Source organism: Polyergus mexicanus, unplaced genomic scaffold (genome assembly GCF_030449975.1).
Source record: "Polyergus mexicanus isolate NDT 795.1 unplaced genomic scaffold, iyPolMexi1.0 SCAF_27, whole genome shotgun sequence".
NCBI classification, from domain to species: Eukaryota; Metazoa; Arthropoda; class Insecta; order Hymenoptera; family Formicidae; genus Polyergus; species Polyergus mexicanus.
The window spans coordinates 3763218-3777835 of record NW_027223347.1 but is presented as its reverse complement, the minus strand read 5'-3'; the positions used below and the strand labels follow the sequence as shown (position 1 = coordinate 3777835).

General features: G+C 39.2%; 2 protein-coding genes and 1 pseudogene across 2 annotated transcripts; 1 reads left to right on the top strand and 2 right to left on the bottom strand.

Annotated features, from left to right (window-relative positions):
• The first annotated feature begins 1617 nt into the window (after positions 1-1617).
• LOC138943496 (uncharacterized) lies at positions 1618-4195 on the top strand (annotated as a pseudogene).
• Positions 4196-5823: 1628 nt separating this feature from the next.
• On the bottom strand, positions 5824-6342 carry LOC138943495 (uncharacterized). Its single transcript, XM_070314344.1, has one exon. It carries the CDS (start codon positions 6340-6342, stop codon positions 5824-5826), a length of 519 nt encoding a protein of 172 aa, XP_070170445.1.
• Positions 6343-6359: 17 nt separating this feature from the next.
• On the bottom strand, positions 6360-10398 carry LOC138943494 (uncharacterized). The gene is made up of 2 exons (XM_070314343.1): positions 6939-10398; positions 6360-6643 (listed from the first exon to the last, which is right to left on the bottom strand). Exons 1-2 carry the CDS (start codon positions 10396-10398, stop codon positions 6360-6362), a joined length of 3744 nt encoding a protein of 1247 aa, XP_070170444.1.
• Positions 10399-14618: the final 4220 nt, after the last annotated feature.

Genomic DNA, 14618 nt, shown 5'->3' with positions numbered 1-14618 from the left:
CGAACGCCACGAGACGTTTAACTTCGGGAAAATAAAAGATAGTTGTTGCGCCCTTCCGTCGACTCATCCTTCCTCGAGTCTGGACGTAACACATCCATTGTACATACATTTTCGTATTTCGTTAGTACATGCATGTGATGTACAATATATGTATAAATGGATATACGAAAATGTATGTTCCGTGTATTGGATGTACAAATGAATATATACTGGATCTATCTGAGACCTACGGCGCATTGCTTTTGAACATCCATACAACCTGCAATAGACACATCTTTCAGATGTGTTACGATATGTACAGAATATCCAGAGTCCGTTTCCGTATGTATCCTATGTACATTTAGGGGATCTTCTGCGCTGACTGGGTATATCCTGTACAATTAAAGGTAGATAATTATAAATTATTAGTTCGAAAATTTGTCAAGTCTTTATAATAAAATACTAAATACAAAATGATCAAATCTAAGATAAACCTGATGTCTTATCGAACTAATCGATTAAAATAATGAAGTATATGTAATGGAGGAATAAGCAATTGGTGGAATGGAGCATATTGGAAAGTTTGAAAAAGTACAATGCATATTTTTAAACTTAATAATTCAGAATATATATATTTTAAAATGTCTAAATAAACATATATATATATATATAAAATATTTTTTTGTTATGCTATATTAGTATAACATTGGCTATAGTTTATAAGTTTTATTGTGATATAGTAAAAGTAATATATTTACATATAAGGATATATGCAATTTTTTAATTACTTTATATTACTTTAAGGCAGTATTCTACTCTAGAATCTTCAAAAAACTGAAAAATTTTTTTTTATTTTCTTACAGTTTGGGATATCAAAAATGTGCCCCTAAAATATTAAGGTGAAATTCGCAAAACTGCTAGAGTTATACAGCTTTGAAGGCCGCGGCGCGGCAGGTAGTTGTTCCCTCGATCCTTGTATCCATTGTATACCGGCTTCGGGAATTCCTGCGCCTATCCCTTGCCCCTTTTCTTTGGCGCTGTTTGACGTCACATTTCCGTTACAACAATCAGTATCTGTATTGCCAGAAACGGGTCCCGGCTCACACGCACACAATCAGCGCAGAGCGCTCTGCGCAGTACATGTACGAGGCTCTGATTGTGTGCGTATTAGCCGGGACCCGTTTCTGGCAATACAGGTCAGTATACTTTCGAACTCTGAACGAACTAGACGTGTATTTTTGAAAAATGGATAAGAAAGGCAAACGAGGTGGTTACGCGCGTAAGTCAGTACCAAAAAAAAGAAAATTTTGCGGAAATCGATATAGTTTCGAAGCTGATACTGAATATGCCAGTACATCAGCAAAAAAATTGAAAGATAGTAGAGACGACGAGTTTCGTATAAACAAAGAACACAGCTATAGCATTCTTAACTTTTTTTCGGTATTCTCTGCTATCAGTGCACTTGTTATGTGTAAAAAGTGTAAAAAAGACATAACTTTTACTGAAGCAAGTCCGCGTGGATTGGGTTTTAAAATAGCAGTGGAGTGTAGTTGTGGTGTAATTTATATCAACTCATGTCCTTTGATTGTGTGCTTAGTGAGTAAAGCTTTTGAAGTAAATCGAAGAATAGTTTTTGCCATGCAACTTTTAGGCATTGGTTTAAAGGGACTCGCCTTATTCTGTGGAATTATGGATATTGGTCAAGGACTTGCTGCGAAAACATATTATGCATGTCTCGAAAATATTCATTGTGCAAGCGAAGCAGTCTATGACATTGTGACAAGAAAAACAGCCGAGGAAGAAAAGGAAGAGAACACTAAATACGGTAATCCCCCATCGGAATTGACTGTGTCCGGAGACGGCACGTGGAAAAAAAGAGGTTTCACCTAGCTGTTTGGCGTCACCACCCTCATTGGGGTATATTGTAATAAAGTCATCGATACAGTCGTGAAATCGAGTTTTTGCCAATCATGCAATTTATGGAAAAATAAGTATGGCACTGCGGAATACGAAACTTGGAAGAGCAGTCATGATGATGAATGCACAATCAATCATCAAGGTTCTGCTGGCAAAATGGAAGTGGATGCGGTAAAGGAAATGTTCTCGCGATCGATGGACAAGTTCCAAGTAAAGTATAAAAGATATGTAGGGGATGGAGACAGCAAAACCTATAAATCTCTTGTAGAGGCTATGGTATACGGTGAAGACTTTGCCATTGAAAAAAAAGAATGCATTGGACACGTTGAAAAACGTATGGGTACGAGACTACGTAATGCCAAGAAAAAGAATAAAGGCATCGGTGGAAAAGGAGCAGGAAAATTAACAGACAAAGTTATCAATGAACTGACTACGTATTACGGCTTGGCAATACGAAGAAATGCAAATTCATTACCAGAGATGAAGAGAGCTATATGGGCCACATTTGACCATAAAAGATCGACCGACGATAATCCACATCACCCTGAAGGCCCTACGAGCTGGTGCGTGTGGCGTAGAGCGGAAGCTATAGGAACACTAGACACTTTCTTTGCACTGTGGCAAAAAGACCGTGGAAATTGCGAATTTCTTAGCCGTCGTCATTTTTAATGAAGGGTTTCAAAAAATCCTAAAAATCATGGAAGTTATGGGAATGAAAGTCGGCCAAAACGCCAAAATCTTCGCAGACGATAGAGACAAGGAGCGCGTACAACGGTCTAAGACGGGCGTCTGCCGCATCTAAAGAGGCGAGGACTGCCAGCAGAGAAGAAAAAGCTACTTTACAAGACTTCTTCGAAGCTGAGGAAGGTTTTCTCTACGGTCCTGGTATAGCTGATTAGGGGTAAGTTACTGAAATAAGTCGTTATCCACCGTAACTTCAGTCGTACTAGTTGTAACAGCATGGAAAACTTTAAATGCGTTTTTCTCGAAACAACATTTTTCAGATCGGGCGCATATTTTTCTCAAAAACTACTGGGCCGACTGACTTGAAATTTTACACACATATAGAGTGAATGTGTACCTATGGCCGGAACTAGAATTATATCGATAGTTTGGATATTTCCCCTCCGCCCGCTTGTTTTAGTCGAAAATTTTTCAAAAAAATCGAACCTTAATCTTTAAATAGCTGCGATTGCAGTGAAAATGTTCAGACTTGGTTAGTTCTAGTCCGAGCGATAACTACACTCATATAGTTTTAAAAAATCTTTGGTTTTTTTGTTTCAGACGATTAGGATGACCGCAATTCGTACGCCCGGTTTGACTAGCATTTTACGACATGACCTGCACATCGGCGTATAACTCGTACATTTTTCAATAAAATACCTTATAAAAATTTGTGTTGTTAGTTTAAATATTACTAAATATGTGTGCAATACCTCTGCCCTGTAAGTTCAATAGTTTTTTCAAAATTAATTCCTAAAAAACACCTTAAAAACGGGTGTCTAGAGTAGAATACTGCCTTAATAATTACTTTATTAATTATTTACACAAATATGTGTTTATGTAAGATTATAAATATTACAATAATATAAGAACAAAGAGTGAATGGACTTCCATACCACCCATGAGGTTCCACTAATGGCGCGTTAGATTTTTTTATTACGTGGATCTTCGCCTGGAGCCCTATTGTACCACATTTTATTCATGTCTTATATAGAAATAATATATTTTACATATCTACTTTATCTTATATCTTATGTGATATCTTTTACGGACAAAATACATGGATGATAAAATTCAAAAAATAAATCTTTCATCAATTAAAATAAATTTTTCCTTTAGACTACCCATATTATTTTTAATGATATTTACCTGAAATATTGTCCAATATGTTCATTGTTTTTCTCGAGCAGATTTCTGCTTGTGTTTACAAATAAACGCACAGTCGCCTACTTTCTAAGCGCAAGTCGCTTTAAAAACGTTGGTAAACGATACGGCGCCAGTCGCCGCACCATCTTTCAAGACGCCACAAATAAAGAGCGCCAGCACGCTGCCCACATTGGCCGAAATCATCCTCCGGCACAAAACTCGCCCAACGCCGTTGCACTTCACCTCGGCCAAACGGAGAAGAGTCGGCGCTCGGTCGCCTCCAGCATCCGGCGCTCGGTCGCCTCCAGCATACTGCGCTTGGTCGCCTCTAGCTTCAGGCGCTCAGTCGCCTCCAGCATCCGGCGCTCGGTCGCCGGATCCACCAAGCGCTCAGCCGCTGCATACTCTGGGCACAATAGATCTGACCTAGGGCGCCAGTCCACCATCTGCCAGGGACGAACCACCGACTCCTGGAGACCCGCTACCGAAGCGGAAGAAGACCACGGCCCGGCTTCAGGCACTATTTGGCGCTAGCCCGCCGAAATCCATTACCGAGCATTCCGGCTCGGGAATCAAGAGGGACCGATCACGCCAGATATTGGACGACCACGGAGTACTACGCCTCCGATCCCGTGGTTCCCTCCACCGCTTATATCGCCCCTACGAAGGACACCCGTAAAATTGAGCATCGCCACGCAGACGAGCCCTCACAAAACCGGCATCGACGCTGCGGCACAAACGAAGAGACGAGGAGGAAGGGCACGCAAGGTGCTACTAAATAATAACCACCAAATATGCAATCGAAATTACGATAAGGAGTTCTCATCATTCATGTGTTGAAAGAGTTCTTGAGTCTTGGGATACTATCAAGTTATTTCTGAATGAAATTACCATAAGCGGAAAAACAAAGTCTGGAACATATTTATTATCTATGATGCAAAATCTAGATATAAAAGCCTATTTCTTATTTTTACAGCATATTTTAAATTTTTTAAATTCATTTAATGCATTTTTCCAAGCTGTGGAAACTAGAATACATTTATTGCAGCCAAAGTCAGTAGAACTTTTAACCACAGTTTGCAAACATTTTTTAAAGTCAGAGCATTTGAATAATTTATGTGATAATATTAAATTTGATGAAAAGGAGAATCAAAAATTGTGAGAAGAAGTTTCTTTAGGATCTGAATATGAAGACTACCTCGATGAATTAATGAAGGAAGGACATGCAGATATAGTTGCAAATGTTCGAAAGAATTGTTTGCAATTTTATGTAACTGCCGCCGAGGAAATTTATAAAAGATTACCAATTAATGATAAATTTTTATCAAAATTAAAAGTTTTCGAACATAACCTAGTATTATTAGATATTGATAGAGAAACATCATTCAATGATGTTTCTTTTATCGCTGAAACTCTTGGCGGGTTTGACGAAAACGGTTTGAAGAAAGAATGGCTTACTTTACATCTAGATTTTACAATAACAGAAAAGGAAAAGCTATTAAAATTAAGCTTTGATGATATGTGGAAACAAATTTTACAAAGTCAGTATTCCACTAATATTGATAAATATCCCAATCTCAAACGTCGTTTGAATGCTGTTAGATCACTTCTGTTCGATGCGCCGTGCGTTCGTTGGAACTTTGTGCGTTGCTCGTGCTCGAACTATGGCGGCAGAAGTTTTACCTCCCGGACCGCCTATTTTATTTCTCGCAATTCAGATCAGGTGGTGAAATTAATGGATATGTAGATGACAATCCAAATAAATTCTTTTATTGCACTCAGCCACAATAATACTTATTACAAACAGATCAAAAAGAAAACAAATGAAAAGGAACTGGTTAGCACGTGTAATCGAGAATACTGCTATGCACGACCGGCCCACACTGCCGAGACGGAACTACAGCGCCTTAAAGTAACTAGGCGCTCAGGAGCGTAGGATTAAACGCAAGGCTCCCAACATACCCCCCCCCCTTTGAACAACATGTTCAAACAAACAAAAAAACACAATAAAGCTATCGAAAACAAAATATTACATATCTGAACACGCACGCTTAACATTCATTTACATTGACTACACGGAAGAAGAGCGACCTTCTTTACGCCTCGTTTATAAACACCATTTGCCGTCTTGACCGTTATGACTCTAACTACGTCATCATCGCCTGGATGAATGGATAGCACTCTACCGGTAGCCCAGTGCAACGGTGTTGTGTTATCTTCCTTGAGCAATACAAGATCTCCTATCTCGACGTTTCTTATATTATTCTTAGTCCATTTCGAACGCTGCTGCAATTCATTTAGATATTCCTTGCTCCAACGCTCCCAGAAATGTTGTTTTACTCTTTGTATATGTTGCCAGGTAGAAAGCCGATTTGAATGTGTGTGAGTAAAATCATATTCGGGAACACTCAATAAGGATGCATTAATTAAAAAATGAGCTGGAGTTAGGACAAGAGTATCATTAGGATCTGATGAAAGCGGAGTGAGAGGTCTTGAGTTTAAAACAGCTTCTACTTCTATCACAAACGTATTGAACTCCTCAAAGGTAAACAGAGCATCTCCCACGGTACGGCGCATGTGATGCTTAAAACCTTTTACAGAAGCTTCCTATATTCCTCCAAAATGTGGCGAACGGGAGGCGCGAAATACCATTGTATTCCCTGATCGACTAAAGAACGGGAAATAATTTTTTGATTTTCTGATCTTTGTATAAACTCGAATATTTCCTTTAAATTATTGTTAGCTCCTATAAAGTTCGTCGCATTATCCGAGTAGATGGCACGAGCCTTGCCACGACGCGCAAATAACCGTTTTAGGCTGGCAAGGAATGCCTCGGTAGTGAGATCGCTTACAATTTCGAGGTGAATCGCCTTCGTGACTAGACATACAAACATAGCCACATATATTTTAACCTTATTATGATTACGATATTTTTTTTCTTTGATCAAGAACGGTGCGCAGAAATCAACCCCGACATTTTCGAAAGGCCTCGCACTTACAACTCTAATCTTTGGCAGATTTCCCATGGGATACTCGGGAATCGCGGGTTTCCAACGATAACATTTTATACATTTTCAGATTACATTTTTTACGCTATTTCGGCCGTTTAGCGGCCAATAATTTTCTCTAGTCGCATATAAAGTTGTTTGAGTTCCAGCATGGCACAACCTAACATGAGATTCTCGTATGATGAGCTCGGTAACGTGATTCTTGGACGGTAACAGGATGCTTTTTATTGAAATCTACGTTTGCGTGCTTCAGCCAACCCCCAACTCGAAGAATCCCATTAGCATCTAAAAATGGATTGAGTGAAAGTATATTACTTTTAGCATCTAATGGGCGATTATTAGCTAGGTCTGACAACTCTGAACCGTATAGCCTCGCGAGAAGTACTGCTGCACACAACTCGAGTCGAGGTAACGACAACCTTTTGAGTGGAGATACTCGAGTTTTTGAGCACACCAGATGAACCGCGCGATTACCTTCCGCATTGGTAGAACGGACATATAATACGGCACCATAAGCTCTCTCACTTGCGTCCGCGAAACCGTGAAGTTGTGTGTCGATGATGTCTTCTCCGCCGACATAGCGTGGAATCGTGAAATTGTTAATGGCTTCGATCTGGATTTTATATTCGGTCCAGACTGTCGCAATGTGCAGGGGGACCGATTCATCCCAATCTAGCTTGTTTTCCCACAGTTGCTGCAATAAGATTTTTGCCTTCACGATGATAAGGCCCAGGAGCCCAAGAGGATCGAAGAGCGAAGCGATTTGCGAAAGCATAATTCGTTTAGTTGTTTGTTGTTGCTCGTTGAACGGCTTCATAATGTGGACCAAACTGTCCTTGCGAGGATGCCAATACACTCCTAAGGTCTTTTGGGTTTCGAAATCACGGAGGTAAAGATGAGGATCAATTGACTTCTCAATCGAGCCTTCTAAAATAGATGGCTCATTTGAACACCATTTGCGCAAATGAAAACCACCTCGACGTAATAATTCAATAATCTCGTCTCGTAATTGTTGAATCTCTTCACGGCTGGAAACACCTGTGAGCAAGTCATTCACGTAAAAATCTTCTCGAGCGATTCTGCTTGCCAGTGGAAAACCTTGCCGTTCCTCTATGGCTAATTGTTGGAGTGCTCGAATAGCAAGAAATGAGGCAGGAGCGGTGCCATAAGTTACTGTGCTTAGCTCGTAGGTTTTAATAAGCCCTTCTAGACTATCGCGCCACAGTATTTTTTGAAATTTAGCGTCCTCTGAATGGATACGGACTTGCCTGTACATCTTTTCTATATCGGCGCTCAAGACGTATCGATGAGTCCGAAATCTCATGACAATTGCGAATAGATTTTCCTGAATGGTTGGACCGACGAGAAGTGTATCATTCAGCGACGCGCCAGTAGAACTCTTCGATGAGGCGTCGAAGACAACTCTTAACTTTGTTGTCTGACTATCTTGTTTAAACACCGGATGATGCGGAATAAAATATCCACCCTCAGTAGCGTCAGAGCCAAAGACCTCTGTCATATGACCCAACGTTTTGTACTCGTGCATAAACTTTGAATATTCTTCTCGTGTTTGAGGATCCTGATTTAATCGTCGCTCCAATGAATACAGCCTCTTTTTCGCAATTTGATAGGAGTCGCCAAGTTCGCATTTCTTATCGTTAAAGGGAAGCCTAACTACATACCGTCCGCTTGGGTCTCTAAAAGACGTTTCGATGAAGTGTTTTTTGCACGCTTTCTCAACGTTCGACAAGTGCTTACCGGATGGAAGCTCCTCAATTTCCCAGAATTTAGCTACCTGAGAATTCAACGAATCCACAACTATATTGCACGCAGTGTGAGTTGGCTCGAGCTGTCTTAAGGCTCCTGAAACTATCCAGCCGAGTCGTGTTTTTTGTAATACAAGAGATGTATTACGGATTCTAATTTGGCCTACACATAAAAGTTGATAAAAGAGCTCTGCTCCGATGAGCGCGTCGATTTCCGAAGGATTGCAGAAGTCGGAATCTGCCAACGTGATATTCCCGGACAGATTCAACTCGTGACGATTGATTAATTGGGCAGGGAGAATGTCCGTGATTTGAGAAACTACTAAAAATGATAACTTAGTCCCAAATCGACCATCCCTTGATTGCATACGCGCTGAGACTGAATGCTTAATGTGCGTTAGAGCTTGATTAAATCCGGAAACTGGTATATCAACCCCCTTTTTTGAGAGATTTAATACCCCACATAATTTTTCAGTGATGAAGTTAGATTGCGATCCGTTATCCAACAAAACCCTGCAAGTGATTGGTTGTCTCTTCTCATCAAACATGTGCACCAACGCGGTGGCTAGAAGAACCTGCGAGGCGGTCATGGAATGAAGGCTCGCACTCGATTTGACAATTGCTGAACTCGCGTCAGCAGATTCCTGATCCCTTGCGTCACTCTCAAAGTGCAGAAGAGTGTGATGTTTGCGCTTGCATTTTCTGCAAGTCCCGGATTTGCAGTCGCTTACCAAGTGATTCGGTCTTAAACAATTGTAACAAAGCCCAAAGGATTTCACAGTGGCAGATCTCGCTTCCGGATTCATTTTTGTAAATTTTTCGCAACTGAATATACCGTGATTTTTTCTGCAAAGTGCACATTCGCTCTTGGATTGTGTGGCCACTAAGGTTTGCTGCAATTTTTGATTAGTATTGAATCGATTATTATTCGAACGCGATTGATTTCTAAATGATTGATTTGAAGAGTCTTGAGCTATGCTTTCTAGAACGTCACAGCAATTTTTTTTTAAATTCCAAAATTCAGTAATTGGCGGTAACTGCGTACCATTGAGAGAGTGCTCCCATTCTTTATGCGTGTTTCGATCGAGTTTTGAAGTTATTAATTGAAACAGCAGTGCATCCCATGAAATGGTTGGCTGACCAAGAGCGTGAAGTGCACGAGTGTGCTTAAAAGCGGAATCGACCAATGATCTTAACTGCGCAGATGATTCTTTGGTTATCGCCGGCAGTTCAAAAAGTGCGCGAACATGACTCTGAATTATTACTCTTTTATTGTCGTAGCGTTCTGTTAAAAGACCCCAAGCTATCTCGTAATTTTGAGGTGACGTTTCTAATGCCTGAATCACGTGAGCTGCCTCGTCGGTTAGAGACAATCTCAAATATTGTAATTTTTGCACGGGCGTGATATTCCCATTCTCATGCACGATAGATTTGAAATTATCATAAAAACCCAGCCAATCTTCATATTTCCCATTGAAAGTCGGCAGATTGATAGTAGGTAATTTTATGTTCGTTCTCCCGTTTTGAGCTGCCGGCGCGATCGCGACACCCGGTACATTGTCGCGAACTACGGGCGGCCGCAGAGAATCAAGAATGCGCCGAGCGCGTGCTACTGAATTAAAATACGATTCCTCGAATAAATCTCTCTCATTATCGTTGTTGCCACCCTCATCCTTTGACTCGATTTTAGACTGTACGTCGTCAAAGACGTCCCAAGTAAGTTTAATTCTATGTAATCGCTCTGTCAATTGCTGTTCATCCGGATGATCGGCCCATGATTCTATATACGTATTGAAACGAGTCAATTGCGCTTTTATTGTGGCGCGTTTTTGCACGAGCGAACGAGTATTGTCAGTCATGTTGTGTAACGCGACCCTCACAGCACGGACGATATGTAAACTAAAATATATATATGTAATGTACACTCCTCGAAATAAGACTAGGGATAGAAAACCTGTTCTAACGTATTCGACGTTCTTGCAATATATCTCGCTTGTGATTTCGTCGCCTTGGTGTCGACGCCTCGCTGATGTACTGTCTCTCTTGCCGTGCTGCCCGGCGATGTCGCGTTTTCTCTCGGTGAAGAGCCTCTGTCTCGATGCTGTACTATAGATGTGTCTTTGTCTCGATGCTCGATAGTATAGGATCTCTCTCTTTCTCGCAATGTACGCCGTGACGACGCTTGCCTTGTCTGTCGTAAGGCACACTTAGTTCAGATTCTCACACTTCACACAGGCTTCGATAGCATTCGAAAGGCCCGTTTTAGTTGAGATACTCCGGCTCGAAGGACCAATTTTATGTTCGATGCGCCGTGCGTTCGTTGGAACTTTGTGCGTTGCACGTGCTCGAACTATGGCGGCAGAAGTTTTACCTCCCGGACCGCCTATTTTATTTCTCGCAATTCAGATCAGGTGGTGAAATTAATGGATATGTAGATGACAATCCAAATAAATTCTTTTATTGCACTTAGCCACAATAATACTTATTACGAACAGATCAAAAAGAACACAAATGAAAAGGAACTGGTTAGCACGTGTAATCAAGAATACTGCTATGCACGACCGGCCCACACTGCCGAGACGGAACTACAGCGCCCTACCAAAGTAACTAGGCGCTCAGGAGCGTAGGATTAAACGCAAGGCTCCCAACAACTTCCAAATTCGAATGCCGATCCAGAAAGAATGTTTTCTGTTTTAACAGATTTAAAAACAAAAAAACAAAATAAACTTTCGTCTTCCTCTATAAATGCTATTTGTGTTTTGAAATCAGCATTGAAAGCAAGAAAAGAAACCATTCTAAACATGGAGATTGATGAGAAGCATTTATCTCTCATGTCGTCGGACAAATTATATAAGACTCCTCCTAAAAAACAAAAAAGCAGTCTTACATTATATGCTGCAGATGTTTGTGATATTGCTGATCCCTCAACATCTACCGATATGCAATAATAATGTTCAGAAGATAATGACTTATATTTTATAGCCATTATTATTCATATAATATAATATAATAAAAATAATTACTTTATTTATTTTCTTGTAAAAATATCATGTCGGTAATAGATATTATGTCTCCAAAAGACACCATATTTGTAAAAGGCGCGTCTAAAAATTTTCATGTCTGTAATAGACATTATGTTTGCAAAAGACATAATAAAGAAAATATGTAAAAAAATATTATGTCTACAAGAGACATCAATAAAATGTGGTACAATAGGGCTCCAAGCGAAGATCCACATAATAAAAAAATCTAACGCGCCATTAGTGGAACCTCATGGGTGGTGTGGAAGTCCATTCACTCTTTGTTCTTATATTATTGTAATATTTATAATTTTACACAAATATATATTTATGTAAATAATTAATAAAGTAATTATTAAAGTAAAGAAATAAGAAATCGCATATGTCCTTACACGTAAATATATCACTTTTACCATATCATAATAAATAATAAAACTTAATATAGCATAACGAAAAAATGTTTTATATAACTATGTATATATATACATATATATACATAATAAAAAGTTCACGAGTCGGAAAAGCATTTAACGCTGTCGTATGTAATAAGCCAAGCGATCAACATTGCCTTCGTTGCCAGCTCGGTAGAAAATGAGAAGAAGACGGAAAACATATGTCTGTTCTTCTCTACTCTCCGAAACTAACCGAAGCGCAGAGTGCACATGTACGCGGTTCGCGCTTGTGTGCGTTATTCCCTCCATTGCTGAGCCGTGAGCCGCGGGACCTGTTTCTGGCTACACTGCCTCTTGGGGCTGAGGCTGAACGTAGCTCCGTCGGGTTGTACCGACACGCTTTACCTGGAGTCGAGGCTGCCCTCGACCCGCCGGATTGCATCAGCTCCCGCCTCTACCTGGGGCCAAGGCTGTACTTGGCTCTGTCGGGCTGAACCGACTTCCGTTGCTCAGGCAGTGCTCGACGTGACACTCGAGCCTGCCGGCAATAACTAGCCGCCTACCCTGACAGTAGCTTATAAGTGCATGTACAGACCGCGCTGTAGATATTTGCCGCATGATATATATGAAAGCTCTGTCTAAGTGTCGATAAGTGCTGGACACATGAGAAAAGGGCCCCACTGGATGGCACCACTTAATGAGAGAGAGAAGCAGAGAAGGAGCAGATAGAGAGAGGCCGAGAAAAAGCGGAACGAGTAGTAGTTTGCGCGATTCGATTAGAGTTATCTGAGTTATAAACATTACAATTTGCATTAAAACAATCGTCAAATATTAAATAAGCGAAATCTTCCACCACCACAAAACTGTGCGACGAGAGAATTTAGGGAAGCACGAACATTTAATTGTCGATTCTCTATATTTTAGGTTAGTATAACACATGCGTAAATAGCCTTAACAATTTTATAATTTAATAAAAACTCTATATTTTAGACGAATCCACGGGTGTTTTGCTTTCCGAAGAACTATAACATATTATAAATCGACAATTAGCACGTTTGTGAAAAGCAGCGTTAGAGAGATATCACGACAATGGAAAGGTTACGATTCGAGTTGGAGTTGGTTGCGGCCGAAGATCCGAAAAATAACGTGATTGCAATTAAATCAATCACTAATGAAGAAAACGTAAGCTTTAGTATACCAGATTGTTTGCAGTCGATGAGATATCATCAGCATCTCGCAAGTCTACCAGATTTCAAAAAAGTAAAGAAGACACTTGTAAAGCGCGGACAAACACGAAAAGTATGGTTTAACTTAGATAAAAATGTGCTAGGCATTTATAAAGATACTGGTGGAAATATGGTTATAGAAGATTATATTTTGGAAGAGATCCCTGAGCTTAAACGACAACAACAAAGTACATCACAGAAATTAGATGAAAATTTAATAAAAATTCTAGAAAAACTAGTAGAGAAAGAAGAAAGTCAACAAAAGCTGAAAAGCAATTCAAACTTAAGCAAGGTTTCGGAAAAGTTTGTAATCGAAAAATTTAATGGCAAGAATGTAAACGTAAATCAATGGATATCAACATATGAAGGTGAGTGTGACAGATTGAATATTACAAAAGATATTGAAAAGATTGAAATTTTAAGATTATTTTTGGAAGATACATGCAAAGACTGGTACAGCTCTATGTTGATTAAACATACATTAGACTCAGTGTGGGACACTTGGAAAGAAATTTTCCTAGAAACCTTTGCAGACAAAGGGTGGTCTCCAATAATTCATGCATTGAATTATAGATTTTTAAGTGGCTCACCTTTAGATTATGCATTAAAAAAAGAACGTTTACTTCTAGAAACAAACAAAAACATAGATAAGTTAACTCTAATAAACTTGATTGCAGCAGGACTGCCACCATTTGTAAGAGAAAAAATTGATAGACAAAAATTAAAAAATTCAGAAGATTTATTCAATGAAATCAGAAGATATGAAAAGATAACAAATAAAAAAACGATTTATGAAAATAAATATATAAAAGGAAATACAAAATCAGACACAAAAAAGTATGACAAAAAATCATGTAGAATCTGTGAGGAAAAAGGCAAAAATAATCGTTACCACCCAGAAGAGCAGTGCTGGTACAAAGAAGAGAAAAAAAGATCTGAAAATAAAACTTTATCTACAAACTCAATATTGGAAGTGGAACTAAACACAGAGGACCAAAAAAACTTGAAGTCCCACCATTAATCATGGTAAATGTGCTACTAAATAATACATTAGAAACCAAAGGAGTATATGACCCCGGTTCAAACGTTACAGTCGTAAACTCTAGAATAATAAAAATAAAAAACAAAAGGAAAAACATACATAATAGCACATTAAAATCGATTAATGGTAAGGGAAAAACTAATGGGATAGTAACGCTTAAAGCTAAAATATTGGATGAAGAAAAGAATATATATGCATTTATACTAGAAAATGAAAATTTTGAACACGACCTTATATTGGGGTTAGACACAATAAAAAAATTTAAATTAACTCATGATACAAATTTAAAAATTAAGAAAAACATACATACAAATACAAATAAAGAAGAATATGAAGTAAACTTCAATGAAGGAATAGAGACTGATAAATTTACAATTGATACTGAACAATTAAACTCAG

Bases quoted from the DNA above. Each gene is read 5' to 3' on its own strand.
- LOC138943495 (XM_070314344.1), bottom strand. From the start codon at position 6,342: ATGCGCCGTACCGTGGGAGATGCTCTGTTTACCTTTGAGGAGTTCAAT.
- LOC138943494 (XM_070314343.1), bottom strand. From the start codon at position 10,398: ATGACTGACAATACTCGTTCGCTCGTGCAAAAACGCGCCACAATAAAA. The intron at 6,644-6,938 runs GTTAGGTTGTGC...TTGTATGTCTAG, and splicing joins TCATCATACGAGAATCTCAT to TCACGAAGGCGATTCACCTC.